We start from the raw sequence: 22,806 nt of genomic DNA, 5'->3' as shown, positions 1-22,806 counted from the left end.
CTTACTCCACTACTGGTTTGACATAAGTCTTACAAACACACAGAAGCCTTCAGTATAAATATTTGCTATTGTCTAGTCATAGATGGAAATGAAGGCAGTATTGGAAATTGGAGTGGAAACTAAGAACTGCAGAACATATTGTAAAGGTTGCTTTTGGGGGGTGGGAAGAGGGGGGAGGTAAACCATGATCTCAGCTAACTTACAGTTCTGTCATTAGTCTTATCTCAGCCTGGAGACGGGAGGGGCTGGAACTATCATGCAACTTTCTTTTCTACATGTTTGCTAGGAAGTGTTGTCAACCACATCATCTTAAAAAGAGCAAGTGGTGAAGGTCCTTCTGGCTATGTCGATCCTGGCCTGAATTCCAACTCAAGCATGAATTAACCATATCATTGGGAAAGTCTTCTGAGCTCCTTGAGTCTCTTTTTCCTCAGGTCTGTGGTGAGAGAGTTTGAGTAGATAAACCCTGTGTACTCTAAAAATCCCACAGTCCTTAACATATGAACAACTTAGATTCCTTAACATCTCTGGAAATCTAAATGCAACATGGTTGGCCCAACTGTGACATCAAAAGCTTCTCAGATGATCACAGAACAGGGGATCAGAGAGCCCTCCATGCAATGTCCCATCTTCATTGTGCTGTGGAGGTTGCATCTGTTGGGCTGCATTGTGACATGGAAGTCACATTTTGGCCCTGAGACTGCACCTGGCTCCCTACAGATGCCGGGGCCTAGTTAGAGTTATTGTTAGAGACAGCCACGTGGTGCTGACCTTCCCCTCTGTCACATTCTCATCTGTCTTCTCCACTAAAAATCATAAAGCCTCTGCTGTTTGGATGAATGATTAAATTTGTTCCACAAATATTTATTGGGCCCTGTTAAGTGTCAGGTCGCATGCTAAGTGCTAGAGTGAAATGTGAGGCTTCTGACTTCTGTGTGTGCCAAGATCTCCCTTAGATTGGTGTCCTCATCCACATTTCTTCTGCCTAAAAAGCTCTCTCTGAGATCATTTCCTTCTAAGGAACATCTCAGCTAAACATTTTTTTTTTTAATTTCTGCCAAGGGAAATTTGGTTCCTATGCCCCTGCTGTCGAAAAAGAATTTTATGAAGTGTTAAAAATGTTTTCCCCTATCTGTAGAAGAAAAAAATTCCCATAACTGCTTTAGCAACTCAACAGGTTTTCTATTTCCCCTCAAAATCATGCTGATAGCTGTATCTGCCAATGTATTAAATGTGGAGAACATTATTTCCATTTTTAAAAAAATCCTTTTTGGTCTCACAGAATAAATGTCCAAAGAAAATAGTTTTTGTGAGAATTTCCAAATCAAGGATGAGCACAGAATATTCTTTTTCACAGGATACCCAAGCTAATAGCAGAGGATGCCAGAAGCCTGCCACAACTGGTTGGAACTTTTCTTTTTTTTCCTTTCAGCATCACCAAAAATATAGCTCTGAGTCAAAGAATGATGTTAACGTTAAAAATTTTTTAATGAGACCAAAATATGTGGAATTAGCCTTACACTCTGGAAAGATCAAGAATTCTAGAAGGGTCAGATATATAATCTAAGTTACTTGGGAGATAGAAATTGGGAAGATCTTGGTTGAGGACAGTGCTTGTAAAAAATTAGCAAGACCTCATCTTTAATCAATAAGCCAGGAGTGATGCTGTGTTCCTGTGATCCCAGCTGTGCAAGAGGCATAGGTAGGAGGATCATGTACTGAGGCTGGCCCTGGGCAAAAATGTGAGACCCTACCTGAAAAATGAACTAAAGCAGAAAGTATTGGGGGCATGGCTCAAATGGTAGAACACCTGCCTAGCAAGTGAGAGGTCCTGAGTTCAAACCTCAGTTCTGCAAAAAAAAAAAGAAATGTAGAAGGCTAGATTTTTAATATTTAACATAATACATGGTAACTTGCAATTCAGGAAGGATGTAACTTTTGGGAGCTAACAGTGAAAACCCTGGTACCATGATGTGAGCCCAGCTTTAGGGACTGGAAAAGAAGCCACTGCCAAGTATAAAGGGAGGTGTGTGTGTGTGTTGATGGGGTGGGGGGATAATGGAGAACTAGTCCCTGGCTGTATTGGACAGGATTCACACAAAAATTTTTTTCACAAAATTTGTTTAAAACCAAGACATTCAAACTGAGGACAAGTGAGGTGTAAAGTTTTTTTGAGGCAGAAATGATATGTTCTTGAGTCTCTGGTCCTGGAAAAAGAGAGCATCTTAGCATTGGCTTACCAGTGGAAGAAAACCTTGCCCAGGGAGAATTGTGAGACAGTAGCTACATAGTGAAGGAGACAAACCACTGAAGTATGTTGACACCTTCCATAAGCAGGACAATTAATTGCATGGTCCACACAGCCGAGGTTACCTGTTCCTTTGCAGAAAGAGTTTACTAACCCCTGTTTCAGAGGCTCTCAGGACTTGTACAGCCCCATTTACCTTTGGATTCAATATAACAGAGGCTGTCTTCACGTCACACAGCCAGTAAGTGGCAGAGTTAAGACTTGGGCAATGCAGGTTTCCCACTTCTGCCTTCTCTCTCTCACACAGCCCCCCTAGACAGTCCTAACACAGTCCCTTGGCCCATCCTCCTTCAGTTTCCCCTTCTGATGCTATTACTCAAGAAGGGTTATTTAACAGAGACAGAAGGGATTTTAGAGGCAAGCAAGAAAGCTGAAGACTTACACTGAGAGAAATCTGTACCACTCAGGTAGACACAGTAGTGGGGGGCTCTCTTTCCAGACATTTTGATTCCTCTGCACTGTGGTTCAGATTCTTCAGTAAACTTTTGGAGAGAGGCACACACAGATTTTTGCCCCATCCCAACCTCCAGGGTTTGACTTCTTTACACTGGAAAATTCTACTCATCTGCAGGTTTCAACCATAGCTGCTTTAAGCCTTTCCGGCCTTCCTTGGCACTCTCCCTTGCAGCCGTTCTCTTAAAGTGATTTAGTCAAATATGTGGCTGTGTCCTCTGAGCTTTGAGAAGCTGGCCACATCTATGGCTCTTTTTATCCTCAGCATCAATTACAATGTCTGGTACGTTGTACACCACAGTGCTTTTAAGACTTTGGCCATGTGAGTATAAACTCACTCCCAACTTCACCACTTGTGATTTTTTGACCTTGCATGAACAATCACATCTCTCTGTGAAGCTTAGTTTCATTAGTGGGGTGGGCAGAATAATGGTACCTACCTCAAAGGGTTGTTGGGAAGCTTAAATTAGATATTTTAAGATCAGAAGTTCTCCAACTTTAGCGTTTATTAGAGCCACCTGGGGAACTTGTTAAAGCTCCTGATTCAGTAGGTCTGGGTCTGAGCATTTACATTTTTACTGGGTTCCCAAGTGATGCTGCTGCTGATGGTTCAGGAAGTCATCCATCATAGAGCCTGGACCAGTAAGTGTTAAGGAATTGGCAATAGCCTAGAACTGTTGGATGATTTTCATGGCACCATTACTGGAGTTGATAGAGACCCAGAGGAAATCAGGATAACTATTTTAATGTTCACAGTGAAGAAAAGATCCCCAGAAACCAGACTGTCCTCTTCCTGTAGGATACTGCTCTTCACAATGAGTCAGCTACTGAGAAAAGGGCAGGTTTGAAAAGCCTGGATTTGCTACTGTTATTTATAATGGAAACTGCAAACATAGATATCTCTGGGGTGAAGAGTTGGCTCCTCTATAATTCTTTCCTTTTCGCATCTGCCAAGACAGGCAAAAATTAACTCTGATTACCCAGCATTGGCCAGGAGGAGGGAAACTATCTGAAAAATACAGTGAACATAACTTGGAGTACAATTTGGCAATAGCTCTGAAAATTAAAAATCCAGATACTCCTTTTTTCTATCTTCTGCACTACTAAGAACTTTTTATAAAGACATATGTAAGAATACCAGAAGCAATGTCTGAGAATGTTCATAGCAGCCTTGTTACTAATCAGCATGAATAATTTACCAAATACTTTAAATGAAAAAAGATATTGAACAGTATGTATAACATTAGCACCGTTATTAGGTATAAAAGGTAAATGATAGAAAACTGTTAAATATGTGTTTAACTTTTTCTCCAGCTGCATATGTTGGAATCTCTTAACACCATTTATTTTTTAAAAAGAAACTGGCAAGGGTGGTCAGGTTAGGTAGGAAGATTTCATTATTTTCATTTTGTTCCTTTTTTCTTGTATATTTGTATTACTTTTATTGAGCCAGTAAGGGCAATCTAGGCAGGGAATTTGTTGGATTTAAAAAGCTTTGTAAATGCTGTATACATATGGAACCATTGCAGTTACAAGCTCATGCATTTTTTGTTGTTTTCTGAAATATTTAAATAAATGCATTAATAAGAGGGTCTACACTTGCTTGAAATGTACTTCAATTTGTACAAATCGTAAAAAGTCACTTTCTGCCTAAAATCTTTTCATTTATTTCAGCAATTTGACCATTTCCTGCTTGCTTGAAATTTGCCGAAAATATCTTTTCTCCTTTTTTTTTTTTCTTTTTTAATGGTCTGATCAGCATTCTCCTCTTTCTTCTATCTTCATCCCATTCCCTAAAAGAATGAAACATCTGGCCTCATCTAGCCAGGAAGTTCAGAAATAAGGTTTGAGGCTGGCTTTGGGCTAGAGTGTCCCCTTTTCCCCTCCCCTCCTCCCCCACTACACACTACAGAGTTTGAACCCAGAGCCTTCCTTGACAAGTGCTCTACCACTTGAGCCATGCTCCTATTTTTTTTTTTTTTTTTTTGCATTTTCTTTTGGAGACAGGTCTTGTCAACTTTTCCCTGGCTGACCTTGAACTGTAGATCCTCTTGTGTATGGCTGGATTTGAGTTCAAGGGAGCTATAATGGATTCATGATATCATGGGATGCTCTTTTTATTCATTGCAAGACAGAACCCCCAAATGCCCTTGTTCTTTCTCTACTTGAAAGTCCAGTCCAAGCCTCCTTCAAGTACGAGTCTGACCATGTTCTGTTCCGTGGACAACAGCCCAGGCACCTGCAGCCTTCTGTGCCCAGGCCTCAGCACTGGATGAATGTGCAGAAGTTGAGTCAGTCTGGGGGTCTGCCATGTGCCTCCTCTTGCACATGTCCACACCAACTGTTCTCCTCCAGCCTCTGTCTTGCCTCTCTGCCTGTCCTGAGGAGAATTCCTCCTTACTGCATACCTCTGTGGCAGTTCTTCTATTTGGGCCAAGGCATGTAGGGTCCAGCACTGTTTCTTTTGTCCCCAGAAAGAATTCCACCCCAGCTTTTAGTATTTAAAGACAACAATAACAAGGGAAGAGTTAGAAAGGTCAGCTATTTCATTTGTTATATGCTTTTAGAAATCTCTTCTGAGCTACTCATGGAGGATTTGGGGAAATGTTATCCCTTAAAAGGAAAAAAAAAATTCCTCAGAACTCTTCAGAATTAACACTCTATCATGGCCCAGATAGCATTAAAAAACAAAAATTAGGCTTGCAAGATTTATTTGAGGTGCTTTATGTAGGCAAGCCGTCTGCCTGAAGAATGTAATCATTTGCTTCAGATATTTGGGACACTAAGTGGATTTAAGGCTCTTTTCACAGCTGTGTAGCTGGAACAAAGGATGCAGGAGCTACCAGGACTGTGAGGAAGAGTGCAGCAAAAGAGAAAGGGCTGTGTTTGTGTTCTTTGAAGGAGCCTAACCTTTCTTTTTCCAAATGCTTCTCTGCCTAGAACTTAAAATTCAAGGGCAGCCCAGATATCAGAGATTTGCACTTGGGACCCTGCTCTTTCCCAGGGAACTTGTCTGCTTCTGCATAAATGGATATCCTGATCTGAGTGTCCCTTCTCTGAGAAGGCTAAAGATGAGTGCTTCTGGAGCTTGTTAATAAAGTTGTTCTCTCAAGAGAGAAGAAGGATGGGCAGATGCCCAAGCATTCTGGGATAGGGGAAGGTGCACGAGAAGTTATTACTTAATCTTAGGTACTTTTTGTTTTGAAATTTTGAAGAATTTTTTTGAAGAATAAGTACAATATGTATGTGTACATGTGTGTTGTGTGGGTGAATGTGCCTTCACACATACATTTGCATAAACTAATGAATAATCATAAGTAGGGATTTGCAGCCATACAGAGTAATTAGCAGTCTCATTAAGGCTTTGTGTAGCCTTCCCTTATGTGCATTTAAACCTGTTGGGTTTACTAGGGACTCTAAAATTGCATCTAAGACCGACTTTCTTGCAAACTTGTGAAGAATCGATCACTTAATTTTCTCATGATTCTCAAACAACCTAATTGAGACAAAACACTCAGAATCTGGGGGAAAGATTTGCAAGATGTGAAGGATAAATTTAAATTTTCTGACTGAGAGCTCTTTCAGTTGATAATAAAAGTCTTGGGGTTTACTTTCTTGAATAAATAAGAAGCAGCAAGGTATGATGGTACACGCCTATAATTTAGGAGGTGGGGGCAGGAAGATCAGGAGTTCCAGCCTGGGCTACATAGTGAGAGCCTTTCCCAGAAAACCAAAACTTCACCACTAGGGTGGTGAAAGCACTGGCAGAGGGCTCACTGGGCTTGCTTTCTATAAGCTGCTTTTTAAAACAAATGCCAGTGCTACCTTGTTCACTATTTACCTCTTTCCATTTTGAAGATACCAGGTAGTTACTAACCACTGGTGGCTCAATGGTACATAGAATGAGTACTTTGAATTGTACTAGAGAAGTAATAGTGGTGGTCTAATTCATGGACTTCTGTTTGGTGTTCCTGGCCACAGACAATGAACAGTATATGGTCTTTACCTGTGACATCAGTCGTGGTCATCCTGATTTCTCATTTTACAAACATGCTGTCTTTGAATCACATTCATAAGGGAAGTGGATTCACTGGGAAGTGGATTTTGCCCAGTGATGATGAACCCATGCTGATCCAAGTGCTGCTCCAGAGTTCTTTGGTGTGCCCAAGAACTTTCATTTACAAGACAAAATGGCCGGCTCCCAGGCAGGAATAAGTGAAGTAACCTGGACCATGTAAATATTGTCACAGTAGTTTTCAAGGCAAACTGAGTTACACCGTTTTTATTTTTCCAGAGGTTTTTTGGATTTGTGAGCAAGGGCAGGGAATAAAACCTCATAAGAAAAGAATTAAATTAAATCATATTTAGTTTTCGTTTTAATTAATTAACCTATTGAAAAGAATACAATTATAAGAAATTGAGAATGGCCCAGAGAGTTTCAGATTTATCTCTTGGAATTCTGATTTCCTTCTGAACCCCCAATCCATGTTTCAACTCCATTTGGATGGCTGTCAGGCACTCCTAGAAAGCAAATTCTTTATCTTCTTTCTCAGACCTCTATCTCTGCTTATGCTTTAGGTCTCTGATGTTCTTAAGTTCTTTCTAAGTCTGAGTCATCCCTCCTCTTTGCCTCCCACATAGCAAGTCAGCCACCTTGGCTTATCACCTCTCCCTGTCAAATGACTGCTTAGTCTACCCTTCATTCGAGAGCCTCTGCCTTAATTCAAGCCTCAGTCATCTTTCCCAAGCAAGTCCTCTTCATGTGTCTCCTATGTCCAGCAACATAAAATTCACAATCTGGTTTAGCACACCTGGTCCTTCCTGATTCCTTCTCTCCTAGCCATAGCCCTGCCCTCCCACCCCCAGCTACTTTCACATGAAGTCCTTTTACAACTCCAGCCTTTGAATGAGCCTCCCCTGCTGAGCACCATTGATTCACCAATTAATGCCTGGCAAAAAGTGTTTCTTTCTTTATGGCTTGATTTCTTATTCCACCTAGTTACTCTCTTCTCTGTGTCCCCAAATCAACCAGCTATACCTCTCATACAGGCTAATTACCTGCTTGTCTTTCTTCATCCCTGTAGACTTAGGTCTCATGAAGAACGAGGACTATGTCTTAACATATTTCTAACAATCAGTCAAGTGCCTGATGTTATTGCTAAGATCCCAGATGTTTATCGAGTGAAGGAAAGAAAGAATGAAAGGAAGAATTAAACCTGTGTCCTCAAATATATGATCAAGTGTTCTAAGGGGCATCTAGCCTCAATCGAGTGCATCTCCAAAATAACAGACTTGAGCAGATCTACTTTTACCCTTGAACCTGTGCAGTCTTAGGCTATCGAATCTTTCTTCTAAATGCTTTCCCTTCTGTACTCTTCCATGCGCATTATTGATCTCTTACCTTTACATCCCCAAAAAAAATTATCAACAAACATAGTTTTTTCTGTTATATCTTCTTTATTAAGAGCTCCCACCCCATTTTCTTGTGGTACTAAGGTTTAACTCAGGGTCTCATGCTTGGTAGTAGGCAGGCCCTCTATCTCTTGAGCCACGCTTCCAGCCGAAGAACCTTCCCTCTCTAATAGCAGAATTCTAATTATACCACCCAATACTCAGCCTCAACCTTTTTTGCCCCTTTCCTTCAGCTTTGGTGTCAGGAACATAGTTCTTCCTCTTCTGAATGGTTCCAATGAAATGGATCTGCTATTAAAAGCAATGGGGCCTCTTGCTACTCCTTAATAATCTCCTTGTCACCACCCCAGTGGATGACTTCTGAATCGACTGCTGACTGCTCTCGGTTGCCCCTGCCAACAGCAGCTGAAATTCCCAGACTGTATGCACACAGAACAAGCAGCCCAGGTGGAGATGCCAAACAGGTCCCCGCCCCACACACCAGCTATGCTCCACAGTGGGAGGAGGAGGTCAGGTGAAGATCAGCACTCAGAGCAGCTCAAGGTGATTCATCTGGTGAGGATAGGGAAGGACAACACGTGCGCTCAGGGGGAGCATGAGCCCAAGTCATGGAATATCTTCCCATTAAAATTGGGTGAAATCTATCATGTGACACGATGACAGGGTTTGCTCAATAAAAGTGGTTTACGGTTCACTTTCTCCCAAAGTAGAAAGCAGCAAGGATAAAAGCCCCTTTGAAAATTACGTGTGGCTTGAGAAGTAGGTATTAGCATTCTAAGACAGTCATGGTGGTGTGAGTGGAACATGCTCTTATTTCCTTTATCTCTCACATACTTGTTCATTTTGTGTGCTGTTTTAAAACAGTGGCATTGAGTGTTGTTCCTCTTCTGTGGGGATTATTCCTTTACTCCTTGACATTCTTTGGACACCAGAAGATCTGGAAGAGCTTTGATGTTCTTTTTTTTTATAATAGAGCCTTGGGAATCACTTACAAAAGATATATGTGATAGGCAGAGTGTTTAACTTTCATGAGAATCTAATTTTAACTGTGCTTTCCTAACTAAATATTTAGAAGTTCAGGTTTTAATCATATGACTAATTCAGAGCTCTAGTTCTTTTAATCCCATGCTTAATATATCAATGACTGCTCAAACAAGATTGAGTCTATAGTTGGTTGACCCACTCCTAAGATTCTCTACTAAGATCCCTTCCCTTTCCCCATATAGTTTTGTTCACAACCCCCTCAACATTGACCATTTCAATAGCACTGTGCCTGGAAGCATTAGAGGGACTCACTGAAGTCAAGGTGATAGATAGACTTCAAGGGTCTGAGCACCAAATGGGAGGGGACCCTTACAAAAATGGTCATGGAATAACAGAGAATGGGAAATGACCATGATGCACTGGAGATGGAGGACACCGTATGGTGTGGCAATCAGACCTGCATGCCAGTGCTGTTGGCTGGGTGAGCCTTGGTCTATCTTCAGGTGAAGGCAATGGCTTCTGTAACCTGCCAGGACTGGAGTGCTGGTTGCAGTCAATGCAACATGGTGGGGGGGTGGGGACAGCAAGGAAGAAAAACAGCCCCTGAGGTTGAGGGAGATATAACATATTGCCCCACCTTGGAACTCAGATACAGTGATGTCTTCAGAGGGCTGCACTTGAGACCTTGAGGTAGAGACCAAAAGAGGCAATGACGTGTATTTGGCTCTGTACATTCAGGCACTCCACCCTGGCTTCACTTCCACTCGTGACCAGGCATCACTTTATATCTTTATTTGTATGCCAATGCCAGAGTCTATGTATCTATAGGTGTATAGATCTACTAAATCACATTTGTAGCAAAACCTAAAAAATACTGGAAAGTATATGCCCATGACCAGTCAAATTTAGAATTTGTCTTAATCTAAAGTTATGGAGACAGACTTGAAAGGAGACATCCCCAACCTTGATAAAATGTAAGTACAAAAAGGCACAATTTGGATGGATATTGATGATGTTGTTTCTGTTGTGACATCATCCATAGACTCCTAGTGTCTTTGCTTTGCTTCCCTATAGTGATCACAACATAAATTACTTGTCTTGTTTGACTTCCTTGTTCACCAAAGTTGAGCAGATTGTGGCCGTTTTCAACGCTTCTACCAGACAAAAAGCTTGGGACCATTTCTCGAAAGCTCAGCGCAAGAACATAGACATTTGGCGAAAGCATTCTGAGGTTGGTGATTTTATTATTACTTTTTAACCACCATCACACAGCTGGATTGGCAGAAAGTAGTGTGGCTCCAGCCATTATGGTTTTTGTTACAGTGGGCAGTCCTCCTGCTCTTGTCCTGTCTCATTGTTCCTTCCAAATCCAGTTCCAATTTGTTCCTTGTCCAGGAAAGCAGCTGACTTCATACTTAGAACATTTTTCTCCCTTGGAAAAGGAGAAAAGAATCTTTCCCATTCACATTAAAGAGTTCAGATAGAAACCAGGATACTTTGCCTAAAATTCAGCTTGAACAAAAAAGTATAACTTAATATAGAAAAGTAGTTTTTAAGTACAGATTTTTTTCCAGTGCGCTACGTGATGATGATGGTTTGCTCTTTGGCTAGAAATGGCAAGTACGCCTTCCTGCTCATGTTTTGTCATCATAAGCCATGTCTTCGTTCCCTGTCCTAGCCATGAGATCTGTCACACCTCTGCCCAGAGTAAGTCTCACAAGGGGTGTGAATGTCCAGACTAGCTGAGTCCACCCTTCAGCATCAGTGCATGTGTGAAGTGTGAGTATCGACCCCCAAGGAGAGAGTCCAGACTTGGCTTCCCTTGCCACTCAGACAGACCAAAATGTGTCATTAGTCCTTGGTCATCCAGCTGTTATTTTTGACTGCACAATGTAGTATACGCTTTGAACCTGTAATTTAAAGTAAGTATACTGTTTGTTTGTTTCTTTTAAAAACAAATGAGAGACTGTTTTCCATTTGGATGCCTCTTCATCTCTAGCATGTTAATATAAAGCTCTCTAAATGATATTCCCCTCTTTCAAAAGTCACAAACTTATAGAAGGTAAGGTTTATTTATTTAATGATTTTTGGCTCACACTTGTAAAAGTAAATGTTTTATGAAGAGTTTGAGGATCCGCAAAGTACAGTGACATCAATCACTGGGGTAGCATTTTAAGTGCCCATTGACTAACGCTAAATTACACTTGAATACCAATGACATTAGATGTAACATCCACGTGAATACCAAATGAATTCTTTATTATCACTGCTATTATGGTGAATACTGAAATGACTTCACAATAATGGGACACTTAAAATGCTAGTGTAGTTTGTTGTCAAGAAGGGCATTTTATATTGTGTTCGCTAGTGCCTAAGAAGGTGGTGGGTGACTGATAAAAGACTGTTCCTCTGCTCAAGATTATGAATAAGAAGGAGGCTGGATTTCCCTTTAATTTTTCAGGGGCCCAAAAATGGAAGATACTTACCTGATGTTCTCCCTGACATTGAACTGAGACCCAAGTCTAGGTTGATTTTCAGGAAGGATGTACTGTGGGTTATGAAAACACAAATTGGAATCCCTAAACTATTATTCAGATTTGGAAATGGTCAGTCTATGAGGTTTTTTGTTTTTTTGTTTTTTCACATAAAGAACAAACATGACTAAAAGGAATGTTGAGAAAGGCAGGTGACATGATACTAAATACACCTGGGCACAAAAAGGCTGCCATTAGTGTGTGAGTGGACATCATGCTTCCTGCCTTTTCTCAGTCCACTTCCCACCTTCCATTATCCCTGCCTTTTCCCAGACTGGTATGGACAAGAGCAGGGCATGCTAGGCGTCTAGGATTAGGCTTAGGAAGCCTGTCTGCTCTGTGTGGCCCTGGGATAGAATGGACACTCCAGGGTAATGGAGAGAGGATGGTCCATTTCTGCCCCATCTTTCTGTGTACATTAGGCAATGGAACTCTCAATTACCTTTGATTTTCTCTCCTATGTGTCACTTAATTGATTAAATACCGGTTGGTAATTTAACATTGTGGATGATTTCTCAGTTGCATATAAGCTTGATAATTGGCTTGATTTTTTTTTGCAATCCCATGTACAGCATCTGTTAATTATCTGCAACACCTCTACAGATTTATTGGAGTGTAGTAGTGATTTACTGCTGAACCATAGGCACCCTGTGGAAACACCCTCAGTTTTTCTCCCTCCAGTGTTTTCCCTTTCTCCCACCCTTCCCCACAAAAACAACTGTCTATGAGAGTTTGTTGTTAATTGTAGGACTAACAAGGGGCTCTTCCATCCTCATTTATTCTTCTTACACAACTTTGCCTTGTTTCAAGTATTTTTAAGCCACCTCTTTGGGAATTGGATTCTTAGTCAATAGAAAAATTAGCTATCTGCCACCTAAAAATTTCCCCACTAATCAAGTGTGACACCTGCCTCCAAGACCTCATGGTGTTATTTAAAATAGAATCAGCACTTCTTTCTGCTAAGGGGTATGTTCAAATATGGAGATGTCTGCCAGTGGCATCTCAGGGCTACCCTCTAAGTGCTCCTCCCTGGACCTTGCCCCATACTGTTCCTGCTTTCTTGTCCTCTGGAAAGGGTGATTCCTAGGGTACAGAGATGACTGTTGGAGTACTGTTAGCAATAAGTCACTTCCTTTCTACCACAGCACAGTATTTAACTGTGGGCAAAGGAGAGAAGAGAACTGAGAGAACCTATAACACAGAGTGACAAATACACATCCATTGAATGGGCAGTGGAAAGATGTTTAGTCATAGCACTTACTAATAAATTAGTAATGGACTTTTATTGTTACTCATAGGTTTATTATAAAAGTAAAATTATTTTAATGATTTGACTTTTGTTTAGAAACATCATTTAAAAAATAGGAAAAAAGATTAATGGAGATTTTTTTCTTGTTTCAAGTGTTTTGAGGATCATATATATAAGAGAACAGAATGAATAAGGATTCACAGATACGTAATATGCCATTTGGTATGAAATAATGATATAATTATTTAATATAAATGATTACAACATTCTGATTTTAGGCATAGTAGTAAGAAATTTATTATGTAATTCTTTACCGTTTACAATGTACTTTCTCATATGCTCTTGCATTCAAACAACCTTATATTGTTATTATTCCCTCTTTAAGAGTGAGCACACAAAGGTCCAAAGAAATCGAATGAGTTGGTTTAGTGAGCTAATTTCTCCTAGTCAGTGGAGAAAGCAGGATATGGTCCTAAGAGCTGGGACTCTAAAAGTCATGCTGAAGCTACTGTTACCACAAAGCCATAACCCTACATGACAATGTGAGATGCAAAGAGAGAAGTCCTCTGTTTTTATTTTGTTCCCCCAACATCTTTAGAATGTTAAATTTTGGATCTATGCATGGTGTGAGTGCATGGGTCTGTGATCACACACACAGGCATATACCCATAACAGGGGTACTATGTGTGAAAATATGAGTGGTCAGTAGAATTAACTCAGCAAACCATGTGTTCAACATAATGTGGAGTTTTACACGCATAACTCATTTCATCCTCAAAACCATTAGAACCACAGTATCCCAGTGAGAAAATTGAGTTTAACAGATATGAAGAAATGTTCCCAAAGCTACACAGCTGGCCAGTGGTAAACTAGGCCTTTTGAAAATTCCTTTCCTCAGGTTCTTACCAGTAGCTGTAGTCCCTACTATGTGCCAGCCATGTAATAGTTGTTTCTATATAATCTTTGCAATAGTTCTGCTAGGTAGATATTAGTTATTATTCCCTCCATTTTTTTTACAAATGAGGGAACTGAAACTCAAGAGAGAGTAAATAATTTTCCAAAGGGCCCTTAACTAGTCATTGGTGAGCAAGGATTTATCTCAAGTCTGAGACCAAAGCTTTTACCTTTCTTCTAACCCATCCCCCTCAGAACATCATTCTAGATTAGGTGGGGTGATATTTGGGTAAAAGCTTCAAATGCTAAATGTTGATATGTCAGTCATAATATACCCAAATACCACTGGGAAAAGCTATGATGACTCTGACATTCACATATTCTCTACTTCCAGGAGCTCCGGAATGCTCAAAGTGAGCAGCTCATGGGCATTCGCCGTGAAGAAGAGATGGAAATGTCTGATGATGAGAATTGTGACAGCCCTACTAAAAAAATGAGAGTCGATGAATCAGGTAATGCTGATAACTGCCACATACCCAGGAGGTATCATAATGAGCGTCCAAATCTTAGGTGGGGAATAAGTACTGGGAAGTGGCCCTATAACTCACTTTCATCTTTGAGTGACTCTGCATTTTATTGATAGAACTTTAAACTCCTTCTTGGGAACATCGTGATTTAAATTGCTCCAGTTGTTTCTCTGTAGATCTGGGGCCATTATCTTTTTTTCAGGGATATTTGCTTTTTCCTATAAAAATCCTTTTCCAGAATATGGCAGCTACAGCTGATGCTAAAAGACAGTATAAAATTTGGTTTCAGTCTGTGTACTTCTTACTTGGGAATTGTTTAATCCCTGGAAGGTTTCTACTCTCTGAGCCAAAGTGCTGGAAAATTAGACATTTTTCTCAATACACTTTAGTTCACCTAACCTCTAATCAAAAGGGTGGCCCAATTTGGTACCAAGTGAGGGGCGTCACTCCTTGAGATGTAAAAAAGAAAGAAGCTTAAAGAGAATTTAGCTTTGTGTGCTCTTGTCTAACCAGAGGTGCTGATTAAAACTCTCCTCAAAGTGTATGTAGGATATTTGGTACTGTAAAGGCAGGCAAGGGAAATGCTCATTCAAACCGGAGAGACTGAGGGAGACAGCTTGTCTGAGGGGAGGTATATCTGAAGGACCTGGGAAGACCCACAGTGCCACCATTCCCAGAAAAGCACATTAGAGAGGTGGTGCAGGTTTGTTCTGTCTCCTCAGGTGTACCAGTAAGTAAAACACACACTTATCTCAGGCTTTTTAATAGAAAGACTACAGATGACTAAAATAGAGAATCTTTGCTAATTTGCTGATGAAAGTATAGGGGTAAAAAGGCTTCCTTTTCCCTCTGAAGGTTCACTGGGATGAACTGATAGTAGAAAGACTCAGTGGGAAAAAGATACACACATTTATGCTGTGCACAGCGGCAATCACAAAATCTAATCATTACCCTGCAGCCCAACATGAATCACAAGCTTGTACACCTCCTTTCCTGAGGGAAAGGGACACAATAGGAAACGTAGACCATTTTTAGGGGAATAGTAAGTGATTTCTAGGGGTACTCAATGGTCTTGGACAAAATGGTCCAAAGAGTGGCCTGGCACAAAGTTCATCCAGTCTGCAGAACAGACAATGGATTATAAATGATTCCGACTAGAATGTTGAATAGGACCAAAATAAAAGACAATGGTGTGTGACAAAAGTCTGTCAAGATGTGTTGATGGACTTCAGTCTCTTTTCCTACAATATGAATTTAGTTTATGAAAACTCAGGGAAGAGACCAGTAGTAATTGTTTTCTTCCTTGGAGAGTCTGAACTTAGAGCCAACAGGAAGTATTGGGGTAAAGCCTCTTCTAGCATCTGCTGCTCTCTAAGTTCTTGGAACTTGAAATAGTTGGCATGCCAGGGCATCATAGGATAGGGTGACCCTCCCTGTTCTCATTCAGAAGCCAAGACCAAGATTCCAAAACCATCAGGTCATCAAGAATGCAGAGTGATCAGGATGGACACAAGGAAGCTCCTGCAACCGGGCCATGTAGAAAACTTTTAATTTCCTTTAAGTAGTGCTTCTTGAAAGTGTAGTCCCCAGTCTAGCAACATCAACGTCATCTAAGACCTTATTAGAAATGTAAATTCTCAGGCCCCACTCACAACCTACTGAATCAGAAACTTGTAGGGGTTGGGGAAATGAGGTCCAACAGGCTGTGATTTTAGCCTTCTGGGGAATTCTGATGGATACTTGCTAAAGTTTGAGAACCACTGCCTTAGCTAATTTGGCTTCATTCATTGAAGTCTTATAAAGGCTTAGCATACAAGTAAGCACCAGTCTATTACTTTCTGAAGCCATTTATCCTTTGGCTGGAAAAAACCAAAAACAACCTAGCATTTAAGTCTCTATTAAGTTGCTAACATATTTCTCAAGACTTGTTTTGCGATGGGAATTAGATTTGTTTATTTGAGGAGACCTCCTTCCTCACAGCATTTCTAGTCTACAAGCCTTCACATGTGAAAAGAAGGGAGTATTAATAAGATATTCTTAAATTCAGTAAGATCTTGAGATAAAAAAAAATTCCCAATAAAGCTTTCATCATTTTTGAAGTTTCTAGATAAGGAGAAAATTACATGAAACTCGGATTCTTGACATACCTTATAAGATAGGTGTAGAAGAAAAGAATGGAGTCAATCAGAAATTCAAAATTTGAAACTATTGGGTTTTTTTTTTTGTGACACTTCTTTTTAAACAACTTGTCAATTTTCCAAGGAAGAAATATGTATAATTTTATAGTTTAAATAAATTTTATAGACTAAAATAAGAATGGCTGAGCAGTAGGCTCCCTGAGGAGATCTTATGAACCTATTGGTATGTATATACCTACAGGACTGGTGACTGACTTCTGATGCAGAAGCATACACAGATGTCAAGGACCTGTCCCTTCAGCAAGGACCAGAGGTCCTCTCTAAAGTTCTGACTGAAGAGCTCTCTTCCCAGACCTCTATTGGTTTTTCCCTAAGCATTTGATGAGAGCATGAAGTAAGACCTGAACTTTCGCACACTTTCACCAGACTCAGTAGTTGGTCAGCAGAATTAATGAACAAACGCAGCAGCTGTCCCAGGAATTCTTGGGAGTTCTTGGAAAGAAACTCCTTCAGGGAAGAGGAGTCATGTGCCTATGCCAGGAGGATGTGGTGAGGCCACCTCCTCAAGGTGCTCAGGTTTGGTGTCCCAGTGCCAGCTTTGCATATCATCTCCCCACTAAGACAAAGCCCACCCCAGGGGGTTATTTCTGGGGAAGATAGAGAGAATTGATTTTGTTTCTACAAAAGCCACAGTTTATTATGTAAGGATTTGTAGAATACCTTGGGTTTAATTTTTTTAATAATCAAAATGTTTCAGTATACCTGTGCTTTTCTGGTTATAAAGTCTGTTTCGTTGTATTTTTCCTTATTACCACATAAAATAATTCATGTCTTTGGCTAGAGTTGCCCAGTGCAGCTCAAACTGCAATATTTTAATTCTGGGTGGGCTATTCATACTTCCTCATTGGTAGACCTTAAGAAAGAAAAGGATTTTGTTGGAGCAAAACTAAGATATTGATGAAAATGGAAATTAATTTTGTTAATGAATTTAAGAGTCATGACAGATTTATCAAAGCATCCATTCAAGAAGATCAACATCCTGCTCTGAAGCTTGTGAAGATTATTTTTGATAAAAATGCAAATGTATTATTGCTTAGTCTGCCTCCTACTGGAATCAAGTCAAATTTTTAAGTGCAGATCTACTCCTCATCCCCACCCCCCATCCCTGTTCCTCCCTCTCTGCCTCTTGACAGTGGAGGTGGGGCAGGTGTACACAAGGAAGAAAAAGAAGGGAACAAGAAGTCTGTGCTACATTGTGAGGCTTAGTGTGGCAGAGCCTGGTTTATTTTAGCATTATGAAAGTTAAATGAGCCAAAGCATGTAAGGTACTGATTTTACTCATAATGCCAAGTACAAAATAAGTACTCAGTAAGCATTAACTCTTCTTACTGTCTTATTCATCCTCCAGTACTGTCTTATTCATACCTCCAGTTCTAAGTTCTCAGTAAGTTTGATGACTTCAGTTACATATTCCTCTTCATCTGTACCTATGTTGTATATTTCTGTGGAAATACCTGCTTTTGATGCCTTTCTTCCAAAAGTAGAGGAAGATGGTAGCCCTGAGAACATTTTCTTTGATTCTCTTTAAATGGCATATGTTAAGAAGCTTGTTCAAATAAGGACAATTTCTTCCCCCAAATGTTTAGGACTTTCTTACAAGACTCAGTGCCATACACTGAACAGGTGATGTTCTAATTACCAGCAAACATTCATAGAGTACTTTGTCCATGTTGAAGGCATCTCTGACCTGGGTAGAAAGGATTGGACATGGTACCCTGCCCTCCATGTATGAGATGCCTTTTTAAGAGGATAGACATTTTATGTTAGTGAAGGTTCAATGTCCAATAATAACTGTGTCCTAAAAGCATTAAACTGAATCTAGTATGAACCAAAGTGAGCATCACTACTTAGTGTATATTCCCCATCCAATATTTGGTGAGTGTTCAGGGAATTTAAATTTTAGAAGAGTGAAATTAAAATGTCCCTTGCTTAATAGACAACACCTAAACCATTCCATAATACACAAACAAATGCTCTTGGATTTTAATTGCATCTCACTTAAACTCTGAGCTCTTTATAGGAGCACACACTCTGTAAATGATTAAGTTTTTAATTTTCCGTAGAAACATACAACAGGTAAAGACTGCTTTTTTATAACTTCTTCAAGAAGTCAAACAAGGATTTTCCAAATCTTCCAGCCAAGTTAGTCAAATTGGGTATTCAATTAAGTTTAGTTAGAATTAGCAGTATTTGGTCTGCATAGCTTCAGATGCAACTGGAAGCTTTAGGTTAAAAAGGTTCTTCATAATACGGCCGTGTCTGGCCGTCCCCGTGAGTTTAGGACTAGCTTTGGTTTTCAGATACAGTGTACTTCTCTAGAGGATGCTCAACACAGAGAGCATAAACAGACACAAACCTAAAACAAGACTCACTGTGGGGCCTGCACCAGCCAGGCACAGAAAAAAAGGGTTATTAACTGCCACCCCAGAGTCTTGCAGCCAACTGAAGGGACCAGCTGAAGGCACCATGTCAGTGGCAGCTGCTACAGGCTTCCTTTTAGGAAGCACTGACTGTGATCTAAAGCAGCTGACTCTGCAGTGGCTCCGGACTTGGGAAAGAGACCAGAGCATTCAAGCATGGAAAGAGGGAGGGCTCAGTTGCAGGCCACATGCATGCCAGGGTCCTAGCTCCCCGCTGCAGCAGACCCCAAAGCCAGAGTGGAAGGCTGGAAGGACAATCTGTTTTCCCATGTAATGACAGCCTGAAAGAGAAACAAAGCAGTGGTACATATCTAGCAGTGACCACGGAATTAAAAGGCAAGCATCTTCTTTTCAGCCACAAGTGAATATCCTCTGGAAACCCAAGTGCCAAAGAAGGAAATGTGATTAATTGAAATAATACGGCTTGAAAATGACAGAGAAATCTTCCAAGGTGGCCAAGGAACTGCTTTCTTCCTAAAAAGTTCTTGCAATAGAACTTCACTTGCAAGGATCCAAGGCTTTTCTCCGTTTCTTTCCTTTTTTTTTTGTTTCTTTGTTTTGTTTTTCATTTTTATAAATCTAGTGAACCTGCCAAAGGAATTCAAATAAATGTTTATTTTGAGTTGATTTTTCAGTTCCCTGATTTTATGCACAGCTACAGTTCCCTTCCCATAATGGACATGCTTCTGAAAAAATGTAGAAACCATTTCTTTCTGTAAATTGCTTTACCTCCTAAATGCAAGGAGACAGATGCTATTAAATTGATCCTGTAGCAGAGGATTCCTTTTTAATGGAAGCCCTCCTGCTGCCCAACCAAACTGTGCTTATCTGTGTTGTAAGTTCACACGTTGAGGCTAAATTGTCTACAAGTTAGCCCCTTTTATAGTTTTATTCTTGTGTAGCACCTCGCAATGCCATGATTCCTGATGTCTCCCATGATCCTGATGTCTCCCATGCCTGCACGGACTTTCTACAATCGTGTTCTTCATGTACAGCTGCCCCTTGTTGCTGAGATTGCTTGTATCTTGGAGACCAAGGCTCTCCCCAATATTCTATTCTGTTGTTCTACACCTCTGTAAAACTCAGCTGAGCCTTAGCTGAGGGTCTAAAACAATCCACACCTGTCTGTTACTAGCCTGGAGTGGGGTGGTTTCTGTAAGGGTCTCTTTGTGACAGCTCAGTCCAGTTTCCCAGCTGCACTTGCAGCTCTTTGAGGTCCTGGCTTCTTGCCTAGAGCCATGATTCCCCTGAATATGATGGAGGGTTTGGGCTGCAGGACAGTTGGCAAACAGTCAGAAAATGAGGAACTTAACAACCAATCTTCTGAAAGGGAGAAGCTAAAGGAGGCCTTGACCTGGGAAGGGTTCAGACATGTGGTCAGTAGGCAGCATATGGTCCCAGCACTGCAGCCTGTATATGGCCCACAGTGTCCTGATGCTTCTCAACCACAAGGAATACCATTATTATGTTTTCTGAGCATTTCCTTCTGGTAAGACTTGATGCAGGACTATTACATAGGAGAGTAGATTTAATCCTGTTTCCTTACAGGTTTTAAGGACACTGAGGGAGTATTTATGTAATAAGATGCAAAGTTGCTATGGAAAATACTATAGCAACCTAACATCTCCCAGAGCCAAGCAGCCACTTGTAACAGCAATCTAAATTTACATTTACTTTAGTGTCATTTTATCGACACTCTTAGTATCTCCTTCTGACAGGATGTGAAAATATGTTTTCAGCTCGCATTTCAGCAAAATTAACAGTGTTGTTGGAATTTAGGTGTGGTTTTCACAACTTCTGGAAAAATCAGAATATCTTTCAAGGAGTTTAGATGACAGAATTTGGTAAGTTTTGTATAAGCTCTTATTTTCCTAAACATAGGCACAAATTCCTTAGTAGCATTAACTCCTAATTTTTCCCTTTTAGCTTGTAAATAAGTAGGATTTTTTATTATGAAAAAGGGACTGTTCTTTTCAGTGTTGCTGTATTTTGTCCAGGGTTCACCTGTGATTCTAGCAGATTCTTGGAGAAGATACTTTCAGCAGGTCATCTTGCTGCTTTCTACTCGAGTAGCTTATAACATCTTTAGAATAAAAAATTGTTTTTCATGTAAGAATAAAACCTGGTCATTAACAGATCTAATGGTTATAAATGATGAAAGAAGGAAATAAAACTGTTGTTTTGGTTTCTTTTTTTTTTTTTTCTGAACAGCTTACCTATCCAGGTATTTTTCTATGCATTTTTAAAACTCAGTGTAGTAGTTATACATGATTTTGGTTTCAGATTGGCATCCTTGTTAAAACAAATAACTAGTTTTTAAGAAAAACAGCTTTTTTATTTGTTAATGAAATAGAAAACATGGAACTAATGAGTATGTATCCTTTCTGGATCATGAGTTCTTTCTCATGAACCTTTGGAAGTGCCGTCAGACAATTCCAGGCAGTCACAGTAGGTAAGGTTATTAAAAGCCTCACAACTGGGCCAGCCCTTGCAACAGTATGTTTTAACTCTATTAAATGGGAATGTGGCTCAAAAGCTATAGGTATGTAGGCCAGTTGGTAGTGGAAAGATAGTATCTATTGATTTTCTTCTATATCTCTCCATCTAAAATCTTGAAGTATGACTATAATGCTGTTAAAATGGGACACTGGCCAAAAGAATCAATAGCAGACCATATTAAAACATATGCTGTTACCAACTTCTTAGCACTGTGATGTACTGCTGACGAGCTTCCTAATTCTCCTCTGCTTTTATGCTGCATTGTTCATCTACACACAGTTGGTGACATAAAGGTATTATACCTTGACCAGAGGGCATCCTGACCAGGTAGCCACATAACTAATGAAAAAGGGAATTGAAAGAAGTAATTACTTTCTTCCTTTTCTTAGAAATGCCACCTGCCATTATATGATGCTTATCTTGTACTTAGAAGTCCTGGAAATAGAAATTTAGAGCAATATGAAAATTATTATAGTGAGCTTGCCATTATCAAAATGGCTGAGAGACTCTTCTCTTGAACTCGATTGAATGCTCTTGATACCAAGGAGGGACAGCACTCAGCAACTCTTCTCAGTTTCAGGGCACAACATGTGAAGCCTCCTGGAAATTTGCTAGAAAAGGAAAATTTTATTTAGACTCCCATCACTAGCAGAGAAGAAGAGAGAAACATTTCTAGAACAAAAGTAGCAAGCATGTGTTGATTGCCATGCTTTGGGGAAGGGGTTGCAGGTTTGGCAGTGAGCCCACCCTGACTTCTAGAGCTACATGTCCCAGAAGCTTTCTCCTTGAGACACAGTGGATTATTGCAGCTTGAAGCAATTGCCAAAATTTTCAGTTCTCAGAACTACTTTCGAAACATTTAAATATTTAATAGTAGAGTATTGGTTTATTAATGGTATAGGCATAAGAAAACTTGAAAAAAATGCTTTAGAAGCCTAAATAATGGCATGAGAGAAGATTCTCAATATATTGCTAAATGATAAAAGCAGCTACAAGTCAACATATACATGTAAAATGTGCATATGTTATATTCACTATTTTTATTTTGGGGGAAAATCTGTAAGGATGTGGGTCAAAATATTGAGAGTGTCTCTAAAACATGATTACAGGGTACTTTTTTCTTCTTTGTGTGTTTCCAAAATGTCCACAATAGGTACATGTGTTATTTTAATAATGCTATAATAAACAATCTTAAAATTACTTGGAGAATCTATGATAATGTTAATTTTGGCTGGGAATTACTAGCCATTTCTAATTATTCTGACAAGTCAAAAGCAGCTACAATTAGTTTCAGATGACAGTAGTTTATTGAATTGCTTTCTCTTACT

At 40.0% G+C, this 22,806-nt stretch overlaps 1 protein-coding gene across 15 annotated transcripts in view; it reads left to right on the top strand.

Moving 5' to 3' along the window:
* Enox1 (ecto-NOX disulfide-thiol exchanger 1) overlaps positions 1-22,806 on the top strand; it is a 554,869-nt gene that overhangs the window by 419,480 nt on the left and 112,583 nt on the right. For all 15 annotated transcript variants that reach the window (XM_074043338.1, XM_074043336.1, XM_074043331.1 and 12 more), the window contains 2 exons: positions 10,282-10,388; positions 14,229-14,346. In XM_074043338.1, the coding sequence (XP_073899439.1) occupies positions 10,282-10,388; positions 14,229-14,346 (225 nt within the window). The remainder of the gene's footprint in view (positions 1-10,281; positions 10,389-14,228; positions 14,347-22,806) is intronic.

This window comes from Castor canadensis, chromosome 10 (assembly GCF_047511655.1).
Source record: "Castor canadensis chromosome 10, mCasCan1.hap1v2, whole genome shotgun sequence".
Lineage (NCBI taxonomy): Eukaryota > Metazoa > Chordata > Mammalia > Rodentia > Castoridae > Castor > Castor canadensis.
Note: the sequence above shows the minus strand (reverse complement) of the source record. Positions and strands in the feature narration are given on the sequence as shown.